The sequence below is a fragment of the Corvus hawaiiensis genome, chromosome 26 (assembly GCF_020740725.1).
Source record: "Corvus hawaiiensis isolate bCorHaw1 chromosome 26, bCorHaw1.pri.cur, whole genome shotgun sequence".
Lineage (NCBI taxonomy): Eukaryota > Metazoa > Chordata > Aves > Passeriformes > Corvidae > Corvus > Corvus hawaiiensis.
The window spans coordinates 45,042,684-45,065,391 of NC_063238.1; the positions used below are offsets into that span (position 1 = coordinate 45,042,684).

General features: G+C 56.8%; 2 protein-coding genes and 2 long non-coding RNA genes across 4 annotated transcripts in view; all 4 read left to right on the forward strand.

Moving 5' to 3' along the window:
* The first annotated feature begins 775 nt into the window (after positions 1–775).
* HGH1 (HGH1 homolog) lies at positions 776–11,184 on the forward strand. The gene is given in 10 exon segments (XM_048287156.1): positions 776–1,007; positions 1,009–1,158; positions 1,161–1,337; positions 1,672–1,688; positions 3,743–3,843; positions 5,293–5,391; positions 7,423–7,514; positions 9,458–9,475; positions 9,477–9,581; positions 10,952–11,184. Coding segments are annotated over 10 exon segments (1,110 nt in total). The 5' UTR covers positions 776–818; the 3' UTR covers positions 11,114–11,184.
* Positions 1,703–2,560, forward strand: LOC125317385. The gene is made up of 2 exons (XR_007200043.1): positions 1,703–1,732; positions 2,411–2,560. It is a non-coding gene; the product is annotated as an uncharacterized LOC125317385 (long non-coding RNA).
* Positions 11,185–11,783: 599 nt separating the features above from the next.
* On the forward strand, positions 11,784–12,899 carry LOC125317383. Its single transcript, XR_007200041.1, has 2 exons — positions 11,784–12,073; positions 12,114–12,899. It is a non-coding gene; the product is annotated as an uncharacterized LOC125317383 (long non-coding RNA).
* Positions 12,900–16,920: 4,021 nt separating this feature from the next.
* Positions 16,921–22,708, forward strand: part of MROH1 (maestro heat like repeat family member 1) — a 92,388-nt gene continuing 86,600 nt past the window's right edge. The window contains 2 exon segments of the mRNA XM_048329222.1: positions 16,921–17,881; positions 18,338–18,483. Coding sequence (XP_048185179.1) covers positions 17,860–17,881; positions 18,338–18,483 — 168 coding nt within the window. The 5' untranslated portion in view covers positions 16,921–17,859.

Genomic DNA, 22,708 nt, shown 5'->3' on the forward strand with positions numbered 1-22,708 from the left:
CCTGGTTTTAAGAATCATAGTCCTGGTTTAAAGCATTTGGACCTCAATTAAGGGATTCCGACCTGAATTAAGGTATTTAGACCTGGATTAAGAAACGTAGTCCTGGTTTCAAGTACTTGGACCCGAATTAAGGGATTCCGACCCGTTTTCAGGGATTTTAAGCAGGTTTCAGGGACTTCAACCTGGTTTAAGGGATTTGCGCCCGATATCGGGAGTTTAGACCTGCATTAAGCGATTCCAAGCCGAGTTAAGGCATTTAGGCCCGGTTTATACGCCCCAGCGCTGGTTTGGTGTTTCCCGGCCTAACCGGGCCCGCGCCTGAGGCGCCTTTCCGTCCACCCCTCCTTCCCACAATGCCTTTCTCCCAATGTCCCGCCCCTTCCGCCACTACGCCGCATCCCATTGGTTTATCCCCTCCACACCTCCCCCTTTCCCTGTGCTGATTGGCTCCTCGCCCTGCCCATCACGGTGGTTGCCGCCATGTTGTAGTCCGACCGTGGCAGCACGGGAGACGGCGGTAGAGTCGGAGCTGAAGGCGGTGCTGGTCGGTCCCGCTGGCGGGCGGGACCCCGCGAGCGGCCGCGACCTGCGCGGAACAGGCTCTGTTTGTGTTTTGTGGCCTAAATGTCGCCGTGTGTGAGGGACCGGCCGCCGCGTTCCCGTACAACCCTCCCTGGCCGCCAAACCTCTCCCCATGTCCCGCCTTTTCCGGTAGCATACCCGCACCCTATTGGCTCGTTTCCTCCCCGCCTCTGTTTTCCCGGCGCTGATTGGCTGTTACACCCGTCAATCCCGCCGTTGCCGAGCGACGCGGCGCCATGGCGGCGGAGACGAAGGAAGCCACGGCGATGGCGGAGGCGAGCAGCGAGGCCGCGGCGGCCACGGCGCTGTCGGAGCTCACGGCGCTGCTCTCCCCATCCTCTCCCGCCGCTCCCGAAGCGGCCGAGGCCGCGCTGGCTCTGTCCGGCAGCGCCTCAGGCCGGGCGCTGCTGGCCTCCAACCCCCGCGGCCTTATCGGCCTTGGCCGCCATGGCCGCCTCGGCCTCGCGTGGTGCCCACACGGCCTTGGCCGCTCTGGTGAACGCGTCCGCCGAGCCCGCGGCGCTGGAGCCGCTTCTCGCGGCTCTGCCGCCGTTGCTGCCGCTTGTCCCGAGCTCCGGAGAGCCGTTTGCGGGCTCCTGGCCAACCTGAGCCGCGAGCCCGAAGCGGCCCCGCGGGTGCTGCGGGCACTGGGCCCCGGCGCGGAGCCGCTGCTGAGGGCGCTGAGCGGGGCCCGGCCCCCGGCGGAGCTCGGGGCGCTGCTCTGCAACCTCAGCCAAGCGCCCGAGGGCCGCCGAGTGCTGCTGGATCGCCTCCCGGTGAGGGAAAATCGGGGGTGAAAGGGGGAAAATCGGGGATAAAAGGGTGGGAAGGGTGAGCGGGAGTGTCCCGCTGGGGCGGGAGCTGAGGCGCGGGGTCGTGGGGGCTCTGCGGAGCTGCTGGAGCGCTCCTGGTGAGGGAAAATCGGGGATAAAAGGGGGAAAACGGGGATAAAAGGGGGGGAAAATCTGGGGTAAAAGGGTAAAAATGGGATAAAAGGGGGCAAAATGGGCTAAAAGGGTGAGCGGGAGTGTCCCGCTGGGGCCCGGGCTCGGCCGAGCTGAGGCGCGGGGCCGTGGGTGCTCTGCGGAGCTGCTGGAGCGCTCCCGGTGAGGGAAAAATGGGGATAAAAGGGTGAAAAAATGGGATAAAAGTGGGAAAATCTGGGGTAAAAGGGGGAAAATCGGGGATAAAAGGGGGAAAATTCGGGATAAAAGGGTGTTAAGGGTGAGCGGGAGTGTCCCGGTGGAGCGGGAGCTGAGGCGCGGGGCCGTGAGGGCTCTGCGGAGCTGCTGGAGCGCTCCCGGTGAGGGAAAAATGGGGATAAAAGGGGGAAAATCTGGGGTAAAAGGGGGAAAATCTGGGGTAAAAGGGGGAAAATCGGGGGATAAAAGGGGTAAAAATGGGATAAAAGGGGTAAAAATGGATAAAAGGGTGAGCGGGAGTGTCCTGCTGGGGCCCGGGCTCGGCCGAGCTGAGGCGCGGGGCCGTGGGTGCTCTGCGGAGCTGCTGGAGCGCTCCCGGTGAGGGAAAAATGGGTGATAAAAGGGGGGGAAATGGGCATCAAAGGGGGAAAATGGGGATAAAAGGGGGGAAATCTGGGATAAAAGGGGGAAAAATCGGGAATAAAAGGGGAAAAATGGGATAAAAGTGTGAGCGGGAGTGTCCCGGTGGGGCGGGGCCCGGGCTCAGCCGAGCTGAGGCGCGGGGTCGTGGGGGCTCTGCGGAGCTGCTGGAGCGCTCCTGGTGAGGGAAAAATGGGGAGAAAAGGGGAAAATCGGAATAAAAGGGGGAAAAGTTGGGATAAAAGTGTGGGAAATGGGGATAAAAGGGGGCAAAATGGGCTAAAAGGGTGAGCGGGAGTGTCCCGGTGGGGCCCGGGCTCGGCCGAGCTGAGGCGCGGGGCCGTGGGGGCTCTGCGGAGCTGCTGGAGCGCTCCCGGTGAGGGAAAAATGGGGATAAAAGGGGGGAAAATCGGGGATAAAAGAGTAAAAATCGGATAAAAGGGGAAAAATGGGATAAAAGGGTGAGCGGGAGTGTCCCGGTGGGGCGGGAGCTGAGGCGCGGGGCCGTGGGTGCTCTGCGGAGCTGCTGGAGCTCTCCCCGTGAGGGAAAAATGGGAATAAAAGGGGGAAAATCTGGGGTAAAAGGGGGAAAATCGGGGAATAAAAGCGTAAAAATGAGATAAAAGGGGGCAAAATGGGATAAAAGGGTGAGCGGGCGTGTCCCGGTGGGGCGGGGCCCGGCTCGGCCGAGCTGAGGCGCGGGCCGTGAGGGCTCTGCGGAGCTGCTGGAGCGCTCCCGGTGAGGGAAAATCGGGGATAAAAGGGGGGAAAATTGGGATAAAAGTGGGAAAATCTGGGATAAAAGGGGGAAAAATCGGGATAAAAAGGGGGAAAATTCGGGATAAAAGGGTGTTAATGGTGAGCGGGAGTGTCCCGCTGGGGCGGGAGCTGAGGCGCGGGGCCGTGGGTGCTCTGCGGAGCTGCTGGAGCGCTCCCGGTGAGGGAAAATCGGGGATCAAAGGGGGCAAAATGGGAAAAAAGGGGGAAAAATTGGGATAAAAAGGGGGGAAATCGGGAATAAAAGGGTGGGAAATGGGGATAAAAGGGGGCAAAATGGGCTAAAAGGGTGAGCGGGAGTGTCCCGGTGGGGCGGGAGCTGAGGCGCGGGGCCGTGGGGGCTCTGCGGAGCTGCTGGAGCGCTCCTGGTCGAGGGAAAATCGGGGATCAAAGGGGGGAAAAATTGGGATAAAAGGAGTGAAAAAATAGGATAAAAGGGGAAAATGGGCTAAAAGGGTGAGCGGGAGTGTCCCGGTGGGGCGGGGCCCGGGCTCGGCCGAGCTGAGGCGCGGGGCCGTGGGGGCTCTGCGGAGCTGCTGGAGCGCTCCCGGTGAGGGAAAAATGGGGATAAAAGGGTGAAAAAATCGGATAAAAGGGTGAAAATCTGGGTAAAAGGGGGAAAATGGAATAAAAGGGTGAGCGGGAGTGTCCCGCTGGGGCCCGGGCTCGGCCGAGCTGAGGCGCGGGGCCGTGGGGGCTCTGCGGAGCTGCTGGAGCGCTCCCGGTGAGGGAAAAATGGGGACAAAAGGGGGAAAAAATGGGATAAAAGTGGGAAAATCGGGACTAAAAGGGTGTTAAGGGTGAGCGGGCGTGCCCCGCAGGCCGCTGGTGCCGCGGCTGCTGCCGCTCATCCGGAGCCCGGACTCGGCCGAGCTGCGGCGCGGGGTCGTGGGGGCTCTGCGGAACTGCTGCTTCGAGCACGGTAAAAATCCTGGGAATGCGGCCTTGGGAATGCGGGAATGCGGCTGGGAGAGGGCTGGGAGAGGGCCTGGGAGCGGCTGATCCCGGGAAAAGCGGGCTTGGAGGGATCCGGGGGGGGGATCCGGGCTGGGATCTGCTCCCAGGGAACGGGGATAGGAGCACAGGAATTCCCTGGTTTTTTTCCCGGTTTAAGGAATTCCAGGGGTTTTTTCCAGCTTTAAGGAATTCCCTGGGTTTTTTCCAGGTTTAAGGAATTCCTGCCCCTTTTTCCAGGTTTAGGGAATTCCCAGGTTTTTTTTCCAGGTTTAAGGAATTCCCGGGGTTTTCCACCTTTAAGGAATTCCCTGCTTTTTTTCCAGCTTTAAGGAGTTCCCTGAGTTTTTCTAGGTTTAAGGAATTCCCTGCCCTTTTTTTTAGATTTAAGCAATTCCCAGGGATTTCCAGGTTTAAGGAATTCCCGGGATTTTTTCCAGGTTTAAGGGAATTCCTGCCCCTTTTTCCAGGTTTAGGGAATTCCCGGGGTCTTTCCAGCTTTAAGGAATTCCATGGTTTTTTTCCAGGTTTAGGGAATTCCTGCCCCTTTTTCCAGGTTTAGGGGAGTTCCCAGGGTTTTTTTCCAGGTTTAAGGAATTCCCGGGGATTTTTCCAGCTTTTAGGAATTCCTTGGGTTTTTTCCAGTTTAGGGAATTCCCTGATTTTTTCCAGCTTTAAGGAATTCCCGGGGTTTTTTTCCAGCTTTAAGGAATTCCCTGGTTTTTTTCCAAGTTTAAGGAATTCCTGCCCTTTTTTAGCTTTAAGGAATTCCTGTCCCTTTTTCCAGGTTTAGGGAATTCCCGGGGTTTTTCCAGATTTAAGGAATTCCTGCCCCTTTTTCCAGGTTTAGGGAATTCCCGGGGTTTTTCCAGATTTAAGAAATTCCCTGGTTTCTTTCCAACTTTAAGGAATTCCTGCCCCTTTCCCAGCTTTCAGGAATTCCCTGCCTTTTCCCGGGATTTCCCATCCCCACCCCAGGCGGATCCCGGCCTCTGACACCATTCCCATCCCTGGGGATTTGGGCTCCCATTCCCAGGATTTGGGGCTCCCATTCCCAGATTTGGGATCAGGGCCGGGATTTGGGATTTTGGGGATTGTTTGGGGATTTTTTGGGGATTTTTTGGGGATTTTTTTGGGGAATTTTGGGGATTTTTTGGGGATTTTTTGGGATTTTTTTGGGGAATTTGGAGGATTTTGGGGGATTTTTGGGGATTTTTTGGGGATTTCCATCGCTGTGGGATTTGGGATGGGCTCAGGGCCGGGATTTGGGATTTTTGGGCGATTTTTGGGGGATTTTTTGGGGGATTTTTTTGGGATTTCCCATCGCTGGGGGTGTGGGATGGGCTCAGGGCCGGGATTTGGGCTCCCATTCCCGAATTCGGGCTCCCATTCCCGATTTTCCCTCTGGAATTCCCAGATTGCCACGCGTGGCTGCTGAGCCCGGCGCTGGAGGCGCTCCCGGCGCTGCTGCTGCCGCTCGCCGGCCCCGAGGAGCTGCCCCCGCACGAGACGGAGCGTGAGTGGCGCTTCGGGGGGGTTTGGGGGGGTTTTGGGAGTTTTGGGGAGTTTTGGGGATTTTTTTCGGAATTTTTGGGGATTTTTGGGGAATTTTTTGGGATTTTTTAAGGATTTTTTGTGGAATTTTGGGGGATTTTTGGGGATTTTTTGGGTAATTTTGGGGGAATTTCTGGGGATTTTTGGGGGATGTTTTGGGGGGTTTTGGGGGGGATTTTGGGGATTTTTTGGGGATTTTTGCGATTTTTTGGGATTTTTTTGGGAATTTTCGGGAACTTTGGGGGTTTTTGAGGAATATTTTTGGATTTTTTTGGGGATTTTTTTGGGGAATTTTGGGGGCTCCAGCGAGGATTTGGGGGATCCAAGCAGGAATTTTTGGGTTCAGGGACGACTTGGGGAGTTCGAGAAGGAATTTTGGGGTTAAATGAGGGATTTTGGGGTTAAATGAGGGATTTTGGGGGTTCCCATGAGGGATTTCGGGGTTAAATGAGGGATTTTTTGGTTCAATGAGGATTTTTTGGCTCTTTGAGCGGGAATTTTGGGGTTCAATGCGGAGTTTTGGCTCTTTCAGAAGGAGTTTTGGGGTAAAATGAGGAGTTTTGGGGTTCCAAGCAGGAATTTTGGGGTTGAATGAGGAATTTTGGCTCTTTGAGCAGCACTTTTGGGTTTAAATGGGGACTTCTGGGGTTAAATGAGGATTTTTGGGTTCCGAGCAGGAATTTTGGGGCTTTGAGAGGGAATTTTAGGGTTAAATGAGGATTTTTGGCTCTTTGAGAAGGAATTTTGGGGCTCAGTCACCACTTTTGGGGTTCAATGAGGAATTTTGGGGTTAAATGAGGAATTTTGGAGCTTTGAGCAAGACTTTTGGGCTTAAATGAGGACTTTTGGGGTTCAATGGGGACTTTCAGTGTTCAATGAGGATTTTTGGGTTCCAAGCAGGAATTTTGAGGCTTTGAGAGGGAATTTTAGGGTTAAATGAGGAATTTTGGCTCTTTGAGCAGCACATTTGGCGTTAAATGAGGACTTTTGGGGGTTGAATGAGGAATTTTGGAGCTTTGAGCAAGACTTTTGGGGTAAAATGGGGACTTTTGGGGTTCAATGAGCACTTTCGGGGTTCAATGAGGATTTTTGGGTTCTAAGCAGGACTTTTGGGGCCCAATGCCCACTTTTGAGGCCCAATCCCCACTTTTGGGGTCCAATCCCTCTTTTGGGGCCCAATCCCCACTTTTGGGTTCAAATCCCCACTTTTGGGGTCCAATCCCCACTTTTGGGGTCCGATGCCCACTTTTAGGGTCCAATCCCCACTTTTAGGGTTAAATGCCCACTTTTGGGGTCCAAGGAGCACTTTTGGGGTTCCCTGCCTACTTTTGGGGTTCAATGAGGATTTTTGGGTTCCAATCCCCACTTTTGGGGTCCAATCCCCACTTTTGGGGCCCAATGCCCCCTTTTGGGGTCCAATCCCCACTTTTGGGGCCCAATGCCCACTTTTGGGTTCCAAGCAGCGCTTTTGGGGCTTTGAGAAGGAATTTTAGGTTTAAATGAGGATTTTTTGGCTCTTTGAGAAGGAATTTTGGGGTTCAATGAGCACTTTTGGGGTTCAATGAGGATTTTTGGGTTCCAAGCAGGAATTTTGGGGTCCAATGCCCACTTTTGGGGCGCAATCCCCACTTTTAGGGTCCAATGAGCACTTTTGGGGTTCAATGAGGATTTTTGGGTTCCAGGCAGGAATTTTGGGGTCCAATCCCCACTTTTGGGGTCCAATCCCCACTTTTGGGGTTAAATCCCCCCTTTTGGGGTCCAATGCCCTCTTTTGGGGTCCAATCCCCACTTTTGGGGTCCAATCCCCACTTTTGGGGTGCAATGCCCACTTTTGGGGCCCAATCTCCACTTTTGGGGTTCAATGAGGATTTTTGGGTTCCAAGCAGGAATTTTGGGGTTCAATCCCCACTTTTAGGGTCCAATCCCCACTTTTGGGGCCCAATGCCCCCTTTTGGGGTCCAATCCCCACTTTTGGGGTGTTTTGCCGTGGCAGAGCTGCCCCTGGAGCTGCAGTTCCTGCCCCCGGAGCAGCGGCGCGAGGAGGAGCCGGAGATCCGCCGGATGCTGCTGGAAACGCTGCTGCTGGTGGGGATTTGGGGCAAAATCCTGGGAAAAAGGGAGTTTGAGAATCTGGGAATGGGGCGAAATCCCGGGAAAAAGGGGATTTGGGAATCTGGGAATGGGGGAAAATCCCGGGAAAAAGGGAGTTTGGGAATCTGGGAATGGGGCGAAATCCCGGGAAAAAGGGGATTTGGGAATCTGGGAATGGGGCAAAATCCTGGGAAAAAGGGGTTGGGATTTGGGAATGGCCGGGTTGGGGTCTGGGGGGGGTCCAGGGGGAATTTTGGGGTTCCGGGAGGAATTTTGGGGGAGTTTTGGGGGTTCCAGGGGGGAATTTTGGGGTTCCTGGAGGGATTTTGGGGTTTTGAGAAGGAATTTTGGGGTTCACTGAGGACTTTTGGGAGTTCCCATGAGGAATTTTGGGGTTAAAAGAGGATTTTTGGGGTCCAAGAAGGACTTTTGGGGCTTCAGTGAGGACTTTTGGGGTTAAATGAGGAATTTCGGGGTCAAATGAGGATTTTTGGGGTTGAATGAGGACTTTTGGGGCTTTGAGAAGGAATTTTGGGGTTCAATGAGCACTTTTAGGGTTCAATGCCCGTTTTTGGGGTTCAATGATCACTTTGGGGGTTGAATGAGGATTTTTAGGGTTCAATGCCCGTTTTTGGGGGTTCAATGATCACTTTGGGGGTTGAATGAGGATTTTTAGGGTACAATGCCCACTTTTGGGGTTACATGAGGACTTTTGGCTCTTTGAGAAGGACTTTTGGGGTTCAGTGATCACTTTTAGGGTTCAATGCCCATTTTTGGGATTCAATGCCCACTTTTGGGGTTGAATGAGGATTTTTGGGGTTCAATGCCCATTTTTGGGATTCAGTGATCACTTTTGCGGTTCAATGACCACTTTTGGGGTTAAATGAGGACTTTTGGGGCTTTGAGAAGGAATTTTGGGGTTCAGTGATCACTTTCGGGGTTTCAATTGGGATTTTTGGGGTTCAATGCCCACTTTTGGGGTTCAGTGATCACTTTTGGGGTTCCCTGCCCACTTTTGGGGTTTCAGTTGGGATTTTTGGGGTTCCCTGCCCACTTTTGGGGTTCAGTGCTCACTTTTGGGGTTGAAGGAGGATTTTTGGGGTTCAGTGATCACTTTTGGGGTTTCAGTTGGGATTTTTGGGGTCCCCTGCCCACTTTTGGGGTTTCAGTTGGGATTTTTAGGGTTCAATGCCCATTTTTGGGGTTGAATGAGCACTTTTGGTGTTCAATGATCACTTTTGGGGTTCAATGAGGATTTTTGGGGTTGAATGAGGATTTTTAGGTTTCAATGCCCACTTCTGGGGTTCAGTGAGCACTTTTGGGGTTCAGTGCCCACTTTTGGGGTTTCAATTGGGATTTTTGGGGTTCAGGTGCCCACTTTTGGGGTTTCAATTGGGATTTTTTGGGGGTCGAATGAGGATTTTTGGGGCTCAGTGCTCACTTTTGGGGTTTCAATTGGGATTTTTGGGGTCGAATGAGGATTTTTGGGGCTCAGTGCCCACTTTTGGGGTCGAATGAGGATTTTTGGGGTTCCCTGCCCACTTTTGGGGTTTCAGTTGGGGATTTTTGGGGTTCAGTGCCCACTTTCGGGGTTGAATGAGGATTTTTGGGGCTTTGAGACGGAATTTTGGGGTTCAGTGCCACTTTTTGGGGTCGAAGGAGGAATTTTGGGGCTCAGTGCTCACTTTTGGGGTTTCAATTGGGATTTTTGGGGTCGAAGGAGGAATTTTGGGGCTCAGTGCTCACTTTTGGGGTTTCAATTGGGATTTTTTGGGGTCGAATGAGGATTTTGGGGTTCAGTGCTCACTTTTGGGGTTCAGTGCCCACTTTTGGGGTTTCACTTGGGATTTTTGGGGTCGAATGAGGATTTTGGGGTTCAGTGCTCACTTTTGGGGTTCAGCGCCCACTTTTGGGGTTTCAATTGGGATTTTTGGCAGCTCTCGGCCACCGGCGCCGGGGCGGCTGCAGCTGCGCTCCCGAGGCTCCTTCGCGCTGCTGCGGGAGCTCCACGCGTGGGAGAAGCACCCGGGGGTGCTCCGCGTCTGCCGCCAGCTCATCCAGGTGAGCCCGCGGGGGGAGAGGGCGTTGCGGGGTGAAATGAGGACTTTTGGGGTGAAATGAGGAGTTTTTGGGGGTTCCCATGAGGAATTTTGGGGGGTTGAGAAGGAATTTAAGGGGTGAACTGAGGAGTTTTGGGGGTTAAATGAGGAATTTTGGGGATTTGAGAAGGACTTTTGGGGTTCAATGAGGAGTTTTGGGGTTCAATGAGGAATTTTGGGGGTTCCCATGAGGAATTTTGGGGTTCAGTGAGGACTTTTGGGGGTTCAATGAGGAATTTTGGGGCTTTGAGAAGGAATTTTGGGGGTTAAATGAGGACTTTTGGGGGTTCCATGAGGAATTTTGGGGGTTCAATGAGGAATTTTGGGGTTCATGAGGAATTTTGGGGTTCAATGAGAAGTTTTGGGGCTTTGAGAAGGAATTTAGGGGGGTTCAATGAGGAATTTTGGGGGTTCCCATGAGGAATTTTGGGGGTTTGAGAAGGAATTTTGGGGTTGAATGGGGAAGAGGACTTTTGGGGTTAAATGAGGAGTTTGGGGGTTCCCATGAGGAATTTTGGGGATTTGAGAAGGACTTTTGGGGTTCAATGAGGAGTTTTGGGGTTAAATGAGGAGTTTTGGGGGATCTGAGAAGGACTTTTGGGGTTCAATGAGGAGTTTTGGGGTTAAATGAGGAATTTTGGGGGATTTGAGAAGACTTTTGGGGTTCATTGAGGAGTTTTGGGGTTAAATGAGGAACTTTGGGGGTTCCCATGAGGAATTTTGGGGGGTTCGAGAAGGAATTTTGGGGTTTTGATGAGGAATTTAAGGGGTTCAATGAGGACTTTTGGGGTTCAATGAGGACTTTTGGGGGTTCCCATGAGGAATTTTGGGATTTGAGAAGGACTTTTGGGGTTCAATGAGGAGTTTTGGGGTTAAATGAGGAGTATTTGGGGGTTCCCATGAGGAATTTTGGGGGTTTGACAAGGAATTTTGGGGTTGAATGAGGACTTTTGGGGTTCAGTGAGGACTTTTGGGGGTTCAATGAGGACTTTTGGAGGTTCCAAGCAGCACTTTTGGGGTTAAATGAGGACTTTTGGGGTTCAATGAGGACTTTTGGGTTCCATGAGCACTTTTGGGTTCAGTGAGGATTTTGGGGTTCCAAGCAGGGACTTTTTGGGGCTTTGAGAAGGAATTTTAGGTTTAAATGAGGATTTTTTGGCTCTTTGAGCAGGAATTTTGGGGTTCAGTGAGGAATTTTGTGGTTCAATGGGCACTTTTGGGGTTCAATGGGCACTTTTGGGGTTCCATGACCACTTTTGGGGTTCGATGACCACTTTTGGGGTTCGATGAGCACTTTTGGGGGTTGAACTTTGGGGTTTTTTTCCCCTGCAGGTGCTGATTGGGGACGAGCCCGAGGCGGGCATGGAGAACCTGCTGGAGGTGAAGGTTCCCGAGGAGCTGGAGCGGAGCCTGAGGGCGGCTGACGAGGAGGAGGAGGAGGAGGAGCGGCGCTGGAGGAAGGAGCAGGAGGAGGCACAGGCGGAGAGGAGGTGACGGCGGAAGGAGCCCGGGGGACACGGCGGGGACGCGGTGTGGACACCAGGGGTTGCCATGGTGACGGTGACAAGGTGAGCCCCAAGGGTTGCCATGGTGACGGTGACAATGTGACACCAGGGGTTGCCATGGTGACGGTGACAATGTGACCCCAAGGGTTGCCATGGTGACGGTGACAATGTGACCTCGAGGAGCCACCCGCAAGGAGGGGTGTGACACCAAGGGTTGCCATGGTGACGGTGACACTGTGTCCCCCAAGGGTTGCCACGGTGACGGTGGCATCGTGTCCCCAAGAAGCCACTGGAGTGACCGTGTGTCCCCAAGGGTTGCCATGGTGACAGTGACAATGTTTCTCCAAGGGTTGCCATGGTGACGGTGACATTGTGGCCCCCAATGGTTGCCATGGTGACAGTGATGTATGTCCCCAAGGGGTTGCCATGGCAACAATGACATCGTGTCCTCGAGGAGCCACTGGAGTGACCGGTGTGTCCCCAAGGGTTGCCATGGTGACGGTGACATCGTGTGACCCCAGGGGTTGCCATGGGTGACAGTGATGTGTGTCTCCAAGGGTTGCCATGGTGACGGTGACTGTGTGACCCCAGGGGTTGCCATGGTGACAGTGACATCGTCTCCTCAAGGAGCCACCACAAGGACGGTGTGTCCCCAGGGGTTGCCATAGTGACGGTAACTGTGTGACCCCAAGTGTTGCCATGGTGACAGTGACAATGTGACCTCAAGGAGCCACTGGAGTGACCGTGTGTCCCCAGGGGTTGCCATGGTGACCGGTGTGTCCCCAAGGGTCACCGTGGTGGCCCTGTGGTGTCCCCAAGTGTTGCCGTGGTGACAGTGACAATGTGACCTCGAGGAGCCACTGGAGTGACCATGTGACCCCAAGGGTTGCCATGGTGACCGTGTGTCCCCAAGGGTCGCCGTGGAGACAGTGACATCGTGACCCCAAGGGTTGCCATGGTGACAGCCCCGACGCACTTGTGTCTCCAAGGAGCCACCACAAGGACGGTGTGACCCCAGGGGTTGCCATGGTGACGGTGACATCGTGTCCCTGAGGAGCCACTGGAGTGACCCTTGTGCCCAAGGGTTGCCATGGTGACGGTGACCATGTGTCCCCAAGGGTCACTGTGGTGGCCACGTGGTGTCCCCAAGGGTTGCCATGGTGACAGTGACTGTGTGACCCCAAGGGGTTGCCATGGTGACGATGACATCGTGTCCCAAAGGGTTGCCATGGTGACAGTGACCGTGTGTGACCCCAATGGTTGCCATGGTGACGGTGACATCGTGTCCTCGAGGAGCCACTGGAGTGACCCTTGTGCCCAAGGGTTGCCATGGTGACGGGTGACATCGTGTCCCCAAGGAGCCACCACAAGGATGGTATGACCCCAATGGTTTGCCATGGTGACGGTGACATCGTGTCCCCAAGGAGCCACCACAAGGACGGTTGTGACCCCAAGGGGTTGCCATGGTGACGGTGACATCGTGTCCCTGAGGAGCCACTGGAGTGACCCTTGTGCCCAAGGGTTGCCATGGTGACGGGTGACATCGTGTGTCCCCAAGGGTCGCCATGGTGGCCACGTGGTGGTCCCCAAGGGTTGCCATGGTGACCGTGTGTGTCCCCCCCAATGGTTGCCATGGTGACCGTGTGTCCCCCCCCCCCACCAATGGTTGCCATGGTGACCGTGTGTGGCCCCCACCAATGGTTGCCATGGTGACGCGTGTGTGGCCCCGCCTGTCCCCTCCCCCCCCCCAGCCAATAAAAGGCTTTGACCCCAAATCTGGTGGGGGACATTTGGGGGGGGGGGGGGAGGGGATTTGGGGGACAATGGAGCCGAATTTGGGGACACTGGGGGGGATTTGGGGACACCGAGGGGGGGATTTTGGGGGACATTGGGATGGAATTTGGGGACAATGGGCAGGATTTGGGACGCCAAGGGGGGGATTTTGGGACATTGGAGCACGAATTTGGGACATCGGGTGGAGATTTGGGGACAATGGGGGGGATTTGGGGACATTGGGGGGGATTTGGGGGACAATGGATGGATTTGGGGACAGTGGGGGGGATTTGGGGACATTGGAACCGAATTTGGGGACATTGAGAGGGAATTTGGGGTTGTTGGGATGGAACTTGGGGACAATGGAGCCGAGTTTGGGGACAGTGGGGGGGATCTGGGGACATTGGAGCTGAGTTTGGGGGACACTGAGGGGGGATTTGGGGACAATGGGATGGAATTTGGGGACAATGGGCAGGATTTGGGACGCCAAGGGGGGATTTTGGGGACATTGGAGCCGAATTTGGGGACATTTGGGGCCCTTGGGGGGATTTGGGGTCACTGAGGTGGGATTTGGGGACAATGGGGGGGATTTGGGGACATTGGAGCCGAATTTGGGGGACATCGGGATGGAATTTGGGGCCATCAGGCAGAATTTGGGGACCATCGGGAGGGATTTGGGGACATCGGGATGGAATTTGGGGACAATGGAGCTGAGTTTGGGGACAGTGGGGGGGATTTGGGGACACCAAGGGGGGATTTTGGGGACAATGGAGCCGAATTTGGCGCCATTGGGATGGAATTTGGGGTCAATGGAGCCGAATTTGGGGACACTGGGCGGGATTATGGGGTCGATGAGCCGAATTTGGGGCATTGGGATGGAATTTGGGGTCAATGGAGCCGAATTTGGGGACAATGGAGCTGAATTTGGGGCCATTGGGATGGAATTTGGGTCAATGGAGCCGAATTTGGGACACTGGGATGGAATTTGGGGTCGATGGAGCCGAATTTGGGGTCAATGGAGCTGAATTCGGGGTCAATGGAGCCAAATTTGGGGCATTGGGATGGAATTTGGGGTCGATGGAGCCGAATTTGGGGTCAATGGGATGGGAATTTGGGGCATTGGGATGGAATTTGGGGTCAATGGGATGGAATTTGGGGTCGATGGAGCCGAATTCGGGGTCATTGGGATGGAATTTGGGGTCGTGGAGCCGAATTTGGGGGTCAATGGGATGGAATTTGGGGTCGATGGAGCCGAATTTGGGGAGCAATGGAGCCGAATTTGGGGTCAATGGGATGGAATTTGGGGTCGATGGAGCCGAATTCGGGTTCGATGGAGCCGAATTTGGGGGTCGATGGAGCCGAATTCGGGGTCAATGGGATGGAATTTGGGGTCAATGGAGCCGAATTTGGGGTCAATGGGATGGAATTTGGGGTCGATGGAGCCGAATTGGGGACAATGGAGCCGAATTCGGGGTCAATGGGATGGAATTTGGGTTCGATGGAGCCGAATTTGGGGTCAATGGGATGGAATTTGGGGTCGATGGACGCGAATTTGGGTGACAATGGAGCCGAATTTGGGGTCAATGGGATGGAATTTGGGGTCAATGGAGCCGAATTTGGGGTCAATGGGATGGAATTTGGGGTCAATGGGAGCCGAATTCGGGGCCAATCGCCGTCATTCCCTTCCCCGGCCCCGCCAGGGGGCGCCAGCACCGCTGGGGGGGGCGGGGCCGCCCCCTCACTCCCTGGCTCCGCCCCCCTTTCCCCGCTCAGCCAATCAGCGCTCGGGAGGGGGCGTGGCCTTGGGAGTGACAGGGAGGGGGCGTGGCTTCGGAAGGGGCGTGGCCTCCGCACCCGGAAGCGGCGCGGGCGGGTCCCGGGTGAGTGCCGGGGGGGGGGGGGAGGTGGAAAAATGTGGGACGGGGGATTTCGGATCGGGAATTTGGGAATATTTGGGATGGAGAAGGAAAAGGAGGAGAAGGAGGAGGAGGAGGAGGATGGGGGGGGGGGGCCTGGCGGGAGCTGCCGGAGATTCCCGGGAAACTCCCAAGGCCTGCGCGGGGACCCCCCCCCGCCCCATTTTGGGACCTCCCTGTCCCTCTTTTCCCCCCCATTCCCAATGGGAAAATCCCCCCCCCCCATGGGGATCCCGCCTTTGGGATGAGGCTCCGACCCCCCCCCCACCCCTCACCCTGCCCAGGTTGCGGCCCCTCCCCCGCTTTTTCCCATCCCAGGAGGGGGGGAAAAAAAAAAAAAAAAACCCACGAAAATCCCAAATTTGGGATGAAAACCCCCCAAAAAGGAGGGGGGGGAGGGTTGGGAATCCTTTCCTAAAATTCCGAGGGGGGGGGAGGAGAAAATCCCGGCGCCCCTGGCAAGGGCAGGGAACGGATCCCTTCGGAGCCGGCTCGTCCGGAGCAGCTGGAAAACTCTGGAATGTCATCCCTGGGATGCGCCCGGCCTGAAAATTCCGGGGGTTTTTTCCCCCTTTTTTCCCCTTTTCCCCCCTTTTTCCGGCTTTCCCCCCTTTTTTCCCCATTTTTTCACCCTTTTTTCCCCATTTTTTCACCCTTTTTGCCAATTTTCCCCCCCTTTTTCCCCCCCTTCCCCCCCCTTTTCTCCCATTTTCCCCCCTTTTTTCCCCCTTTTTTTCCCCCCTTTCCCCCCTTTTTTTCCCGTTTCCCCTTTCCCTTTCCCCTTTTTCCCTCCTTTTTCCCCAATTTCCCCCCCCCTTTTCCTCCCTTTTTTCCCCCATTTTCCCCCCATTTTTCCCCCTTTCCCCCCCTTTTTTTCCTTTTTTCCCCTTTTTCCCCCTTTTCCCCCCATTCCCCCCCCTTTCCCCCCTCCCTTTCCCCCCATTTTTCCCCTTTTCCCTCCTCTTTTTGCCCCTTTTTCCCCTTTTCCCCCATTTTTCCCCCTTTTCCCCCCCTTTTTCCCCCTTTTTCCCCCCCTTTTAACCCCTTTTTCCCTTTTCCCCCATTTTTCCCCCCTTTTCCCCCTTTTTCCCCCCTTTTCCCCCCTTATCCCGCTTTTTTTCCCCTTTATTTCCTCTTTTCCCCCCTTTTTCCTTCCTTTTCCCCCCTTTCCCCCCCTTTTTCACCCTTTTTTCCCCAGTTTTTTCACCCTTTTCCCCCCTTTCTTCCCCTTTTCCCTCACTTTTTCCCTTTTTCCCCCCCCTTTTTCTCCCTTTTTCCCCCTTTTTCCCTCTTTTTCCCCCTTTTCCTCCTTCTTCCCCCTTTTCCCCCCTTTTTGGGTTTTAGGGGTTTTTTTTGGGATTGGGATTCCCAGGAATGGGTTTGGGGTTTTTTTGGGATTGGGATTCCTGGGAATGGGGTTTGGGGTTTTTTTTGGGATTCCCACGAATGGGTTTGGGGGTTTTTTTGGGATTGGGATTCCCGGGATTTGGTTTGGGGGTTTTTTTGGGATTGGGATTTCTGGGAATGCGTTTTGGGGGTTTTTTTGGGATTGGGATTCCCAGGAATGGGTTTTGGGGGTTTTTTTTTGGGATTGGGATTCCTGGGAATGGGATTGGGGTTTGGATTCCCAGGAATGGGTTTGGTTTTTTTTGGGATTCCCGAGAATGGATTTGGGGTTTTTTTGGGATTGGGATTCCCAGGAATGGGATTTGGGGTTTTTTTTTGGGGATTCCCAGGAATGGATTTGGGGTTTTTTTTGGGATTGGGATTCCCAGGAATGAGTTTTTGGGGTTTTTTTGGGGATTGGGGGGGATGTGAACCCCTTTTCCCGCTCGCAGGAGGACCCTCGGGAAGAGGCGCAGGAATCCCGGGATGCGGCGGCTCCCACCTGGATAAGGAAGGATCCCATGGAAGCTCCCGGAATTCCCGAACTTCTCCCGGCCTGGCTGTGCCCTGACGCGGAATTCCCGGCGGGAGCAGCGGCTCCTTCCTTGTTCCCAGCGGGATCGGAATCGCTGCCCTGAATTCCCACTGAATTCCCATTGAATTCCCACCGGGATCAGCCCCTTCCCATTGAATTCCCGCCGGGATCCGAGATTCCCACTGAATTCCAGTGGGATCATCCCCTTCCCATTGAATTCCCACCGGGATCATCCCCTTCCCATTGAATTCCCAGTGGGATCAGAGCTTCCCATTGAATTCCCACCGGGATCAGAGATTCCCATTTAATTCCGATCCAGATCAGAGATTCCCATTGAATTCCCAGTGGGATCAGAGATTCCCCTTTAATTCCCACCTGGCTCAGAGATTCCCATTAAATTCCCACCCGGATTTGAGCTTCCCATTGAATTCCCACCTGGATCATCCCCTTCCCATTGAATTCCCAGTGGGATCAGAGATTTCCGTTTAATTCCCAGTGGAATCAGCCCCTTCCCATTTGATTCCCAGTGGGATCAGAGCTTCCCATTGAATTCGGATCCAGATCAGAGATTCCCATTGGATTCCCAGTGGGATCAGCCCCTTCCCATTGAATTCCCAGTGGGATCAGAGATTCCCATTGGATTCCCAGTGGGATCAGAGCCTCCCTCTCCTTTCCCATTGGGATCAGAGCCTCTGTCCCCATTCCCACCTGGCTCAGAGATTCCCTTTGAATTCCCACCCAGATTCGAGCTTCCTATTTCATTCCCAGTGGGATCAGCCCCTTCCCATTGAATTCCCAGTGGGATCAGAGATTCCCATTGAATTCCCAGTGGGATCGGCCCCTTCCCATTGAATTCCCAGTGGGATCAGAGATTCCCATTGGATTCCCAGTGGGATCGGCCCCTTCCCATTGAATTCCCATCGGGATCAGAGCCTCTGTCCCCATTCCCACCTGGAATCAACCCCTTCCCATCCCATCCCATCCCATCCCATCCCATCCCATCCCATCCCATCCCATCCCATCCCATCCCCCTTCTCCCTGGAATTCCCATCCCAGCGTGGAACAATAGGTTCTCCGGGGAATCCCGGGCGCCCGCCCTTCCCGGGAAAGCTGGAGACGCGGAGCATGATGGAATCCCGCATCCGGCGTGAGTGCAGCCGGCCATTCCCGCCTTTTCCCGTGGGAATGGGAATTCCGGCCGGATCGGGGGGTGGGAGCAGGGAATGCTGCGATTCCCAGCGCCGGGAGCCGATCCCGGGCGCTGCCTCTGCTCCGGTTGGGATCTTGGGGAGATAATTCCGGGATGAATCCGGGAAGGATTCCCTGTCCTGCTCGCTTCTCCCGGCTTTTTTAAGGGAATCGAGGATGGGATGGGAACAGGGATCGGCGGCTTTGAGGGCTCGGAAACCTTGGAAAACCGGGAAAAACCCCCAAACGGGGATGCTCCGGAATTCCTGCTCCAGCCGGGAATCTCAGAGCCTTGGCCTGGAGGAAAAACCCCGCGAGGACGGAGGAGCCCCTTTGGAATGGGAAGAAGGGTTGGGAATTTGGGGGGGGTTGGAGGATCCCGGAGTCGGAATCCCGGGAATTGCGACCCTTGCAGGGCTGGCGGTGACGCTGATGGACGCGACCACGGACAAGGATCCCGAGGTGCAGGAGCAGATCCACGATTCCCTGTGTTCCCTGGGAGACGCGGATCCCGAGGAGATCCTGGACGCCTGCGGAGAGTACCTGCGGCAGCACGAGAAGGTCGGGAATTCCGGGAATTCCGGGAATTCCGGGAATTCCCAGGGTTGGGGAGGTGGGGAAATTCTGATGGAGCCTTCAAAGCCACGCCCGGAGCCTTGGTTCCATCCCAAATTCCACAGGGATGGGAAATCCTGGGAATGGGAATCCCCAAATCCTGGCCCTGATCCCATCCCAAATCCACAGGGATGGGCAATCCCAAAAAAATCCCCAAAAAATCTTCAAAATTCCAAAAAAAATCCCCCAAAAAATCCCTAAAAATCCCAAATCCTGGCCCTGAACCCATCCCAAGTCCACAGGGATGGGAAATCCCAAAAAATCCCCCCAAAATCCCCAAAATCCCAAATCCCGGTCCTGATCCCATCCCACACCCCCAGCGATGGGAAATCCCAAAAAAATCCCCAAAAATCCCCAAAATCCCAAATCCCGGCCCTGATCCCATCCCAAATCCACAGGGATGGGAAATCCCAAAAAAAATCCCCAAAAATCCCCAAAATTCCCAAAAAAATCCCCCAAAAATCCCCAAAATCCCAAATCCTGGCCCTGCTCCCATCCCACCCCCCCAGCGATGGCGATTCCAGCCGGGAATGGCCGCTCCAGCCCGGAATTCCAGCCCGGGCAGCCCTTTCCAGGGGGATATTCCCGAAAATCCCAGCCCGGGGCCGCTCCCTCTGCTCCTGTCCCTGTTCCCAGCCAGCAGATCCCGCCCTGGATCCCCCCTGGATCCCTTCAATCCCACTTTTCTCTGGGATGAGCTCTCCCAGCTCCCTTGGCCGCTCCTGGGAATTTCTCTGGAGCCATTCCCATCCCATTCCCGTCCCATCCTATCCCCATCCCATTCCCATTCCCAGAATTCCCAATCCCATTCCCATCCCATCCCATCCCATCCCATCCCATCCCATCCCAATTCCCATCCCCATCCCATCCCATCCCCATCCCCTTCCCCCATTCCCATCCCCAATCCCATTCCCATCCCATCCCATCCCATCCCATCCCATCCCATCCCCATCCCATCCCCATCCCCTTCCCCCATTCCCATTCCCATCCCATTCCCAGAATTCCCAATCCCATTCCCCACCCCTCCATATCCTTTTCCCAGAGACCCCAAAATTCCCAGGATTGGAGCTTCCCCTTGGCACAGCGGGATGGGCCCAGATCCCAGCTGATCCCAGATAATCCCAGCGAATCCCAGCTGATCCCAGCTAATCTGAGCTGATCCCAGTTGATCCCAGTTAATCACAGATAATCCCTGATAATCCCAGATGGTCCCAGATAGTCCCAGAATGACCCAAGATAATCCCAGATAGTCCCAGTTGATCCCAGATAATCCCATCTGATCCCAGATAGTCCCAGATGGTCACAGATAATCCCAGTTGATCCCAGATGATCCCGGTGCCCATCCCGGTGCCCATCCCGGTGCCCATCCCAGAGCCCATCCCAGAGCCCATCCCGGTGCCCATCCCAGAGCCCATCCCGGTGCCCATCCCGGTGCCCATCCCAGTGCCCATCCCGGTGCCCATCCCGGTGCCCATCCCAGAGCCCATCCCAGAGCCCATCCCGGTGCCCATCCCGGTGCCCATCCCGGTGCCCATCCCAGAGCCCATCCCGGTGCCCATCCCGGTGCCCATCCCGGAGCCCATCCCAGAGCCCATCCCAGTGCCCATCCCAGAGCCCATCCCGGTGTCCATCCCAGAGCCCATCCCAGAGCCCATCCCGGTGCCCATCCCAGTGCCCATCCCAGAGTCCATCCCAGAGCCCATCCCGGTGCCCATCCCGGTGCCCATCCCAGAGCCCATCCCAGAGCCCATCCCAGAGCCCATCCCGGAGCCCATCCCGGTGCCCATCCCAGAGCCCATCCCGGTGCCCATCCCAGTGCCCATCCCAGTGCCCATCCCGGTGCCCATCCCGGAGCCCATCCCGGAGCCCATCCCTGTGCCCATCCCGGTGCCCATCCCAGAGCCCATCCCGGTGCCCATCCCGGTGCCCATCCCAGAGCCCATCCCAGAGCCCGTCCCAGAGCCCGTCCCGGTGTCCATCCCGGTGCCCATCCCGGTGCCCATCCCGGTGCCCATCCCAGAGCCCATCCCGGTGCCCATCCCGGTGCCCATCCCAGAGCCCATCCCAGAGCCCATCCCGGTGCCCATCCCAGTGCCCATCCCTGTGCCCATCCCAGAGCCCATCCCGGTGCCCATCCCGGTGCCCATCCCGGAGCCCATCCCGGTGCCCATCCCAGTGCCCATCCCGCTGCCCATCCCAGAGCCCATCCCAGTGCCCATCCCAGTGCCCATCCCTGTGCCCATCCCGGTGCCCATCCCAGAGCCCATCCCGGTGCCCATCCCAGAGCCCATCCCAGTGCCCATCCCAGAGCCCATCCCGGTGCCCATCCCGGTGCCCATCCCAGAGCCCATCCCAGAGCCCATCCCGGTGCCCATCCCAGTGCCCATCCCTGTGCCCATCCCAGAGCCCATCCCGGTGCCCATCCCGGTGCCCATCCCGGAGCCCATCCCGGTGCCCATCCCAGTGCCCATCCCGCTGCCCATCCCAGAGCCCATCCCAGTGCCCATCCCAGTGCCCATCCCTGTGCCCATCCCGGTGCCCATCCCAGAGCCCATCCCGGTGCCCATCCCAGTGCCCATCCCGCTGCCCATCCCAGAGCCCATCCCAGTGCCCATCCCGGTGCCCATCCCAGTGCCCATCCCGCTGCCCATCCCAGAGCCCATCCCAGAGCCCATCCCAGAGCCCATCCCAGTGCCCATCCCTGTGCCCATCCCGCTGCCCATCCCAGAGCCCATCCCAGAGCCCATCCCGGTGCCCATCCCAGAGCCCATCCCGGTGCCCATCCCGGTGCCCATCCCAGAGCCCATCCCAGAGCCCATCCCAGTGCCCATCCCAGAGCCCATCCCGGTGCCCATCCCAGAGCCCATCCCGGTGCCCATCCCGGTGCCCATCCCGGTGCCCATCCCAGAGCCCATCCCAGTGCCCATCCCAGAGCCCATCCCGGTGCCCATCCCGGTGTCCATCCCAGAGCCCATCCCGGAGCCCATCCCGGTGCCCATCCCTGTGCCCATCCCGGTGCCCATCCCAGTGCCCATCCCGGTGCCCATCCCGGTGCCCATCCCAGAGCCCATCCCAGAGCCCATCCCTGTGCCCATCCCGGTGCCCATCCCAGAGCCCATCCCGGTGCCCATCCCTGTGCCCATCCCGGTGCCCATCCCAGAGCCCATCCCGGAGCCCATCCCGGTGCCCATCCCGGTGCCCATCCCAGAGCCCATCCCAGAGCCCATCCCGGTGCCCATCCCAGTGCCCATCCCAGAGCCCATCCCGGTGCCCATCCCAGTGCCCATCCCAGTGCCCATCCCGGTGCCCATCCCAGAGCCCATCCCGGTGCCCATCCCGGTGCCCATCCCAGTGCCCATCCCAGTGCCCATCCCGGTGCCCATCCCAGAGCCCATCCCGGAGCCCATCCCAGAGCCCATCCCGGTGCCCATCCCGGAGCCCATCCCAGAGCCCATCCCAGAGCCCATCCCGGTGCCCATCCCGGTGCCCATCCCGGTGTCCATCCCAGAGCCCATCCCGGAGCCCATCCCGGTGCCCATCCCAGAGCCCATCCCGGTGCCCATCCCGGTGCCCATCCCAGTGCCCATCCCGGTGCCCATCCCGGTGCCCATCCCAGAGCCCATCCCAGTGCCCATCCCAGTGCCCATCCCAGAGCCCATCCCGGTGCCCATCCCAGAGCCCATCCCAGAGCCCATCCCGGTGCCCATCCCAGAGCCCATCCCAGTGCCCATCCCAGAGCCCATCCCGGTGCCCATCCCAGTGCCCATCCCAGTGCCCATCCCAGAGCCCATCCCGGTGCCCATCCCAGTGCCCATCCCGGTGCCCATCCCGGTGCCCATCCCCGTGCCCATCCCTGTGCCTATCCCAGAGCCCATCCCAGAGCCCATCCCAGAGCCCATCCCGGTGCCCATCCCGGTGCCCATCCCAGAGCCCATCCCAGAGCCCATCCCGGTGTCCATCCCTGTGCCCATCCCGGAGCCCATCCCAGAGCCCATCCCAGTGCCCATCCCAGAGCCCATCCCGGTGCCCATCCCAGAGCCCATCCTGGTGCCCATCCCAGAGCCCATCCCGGTGCCCATCCCAGTGCCCATCCCAGAGCCCATCCCAGAGCCCATCCCGGTGCCCATCCCAGTGCCCATCCCGGTGCCCATCCCAGTGCCCATCCCGCTGC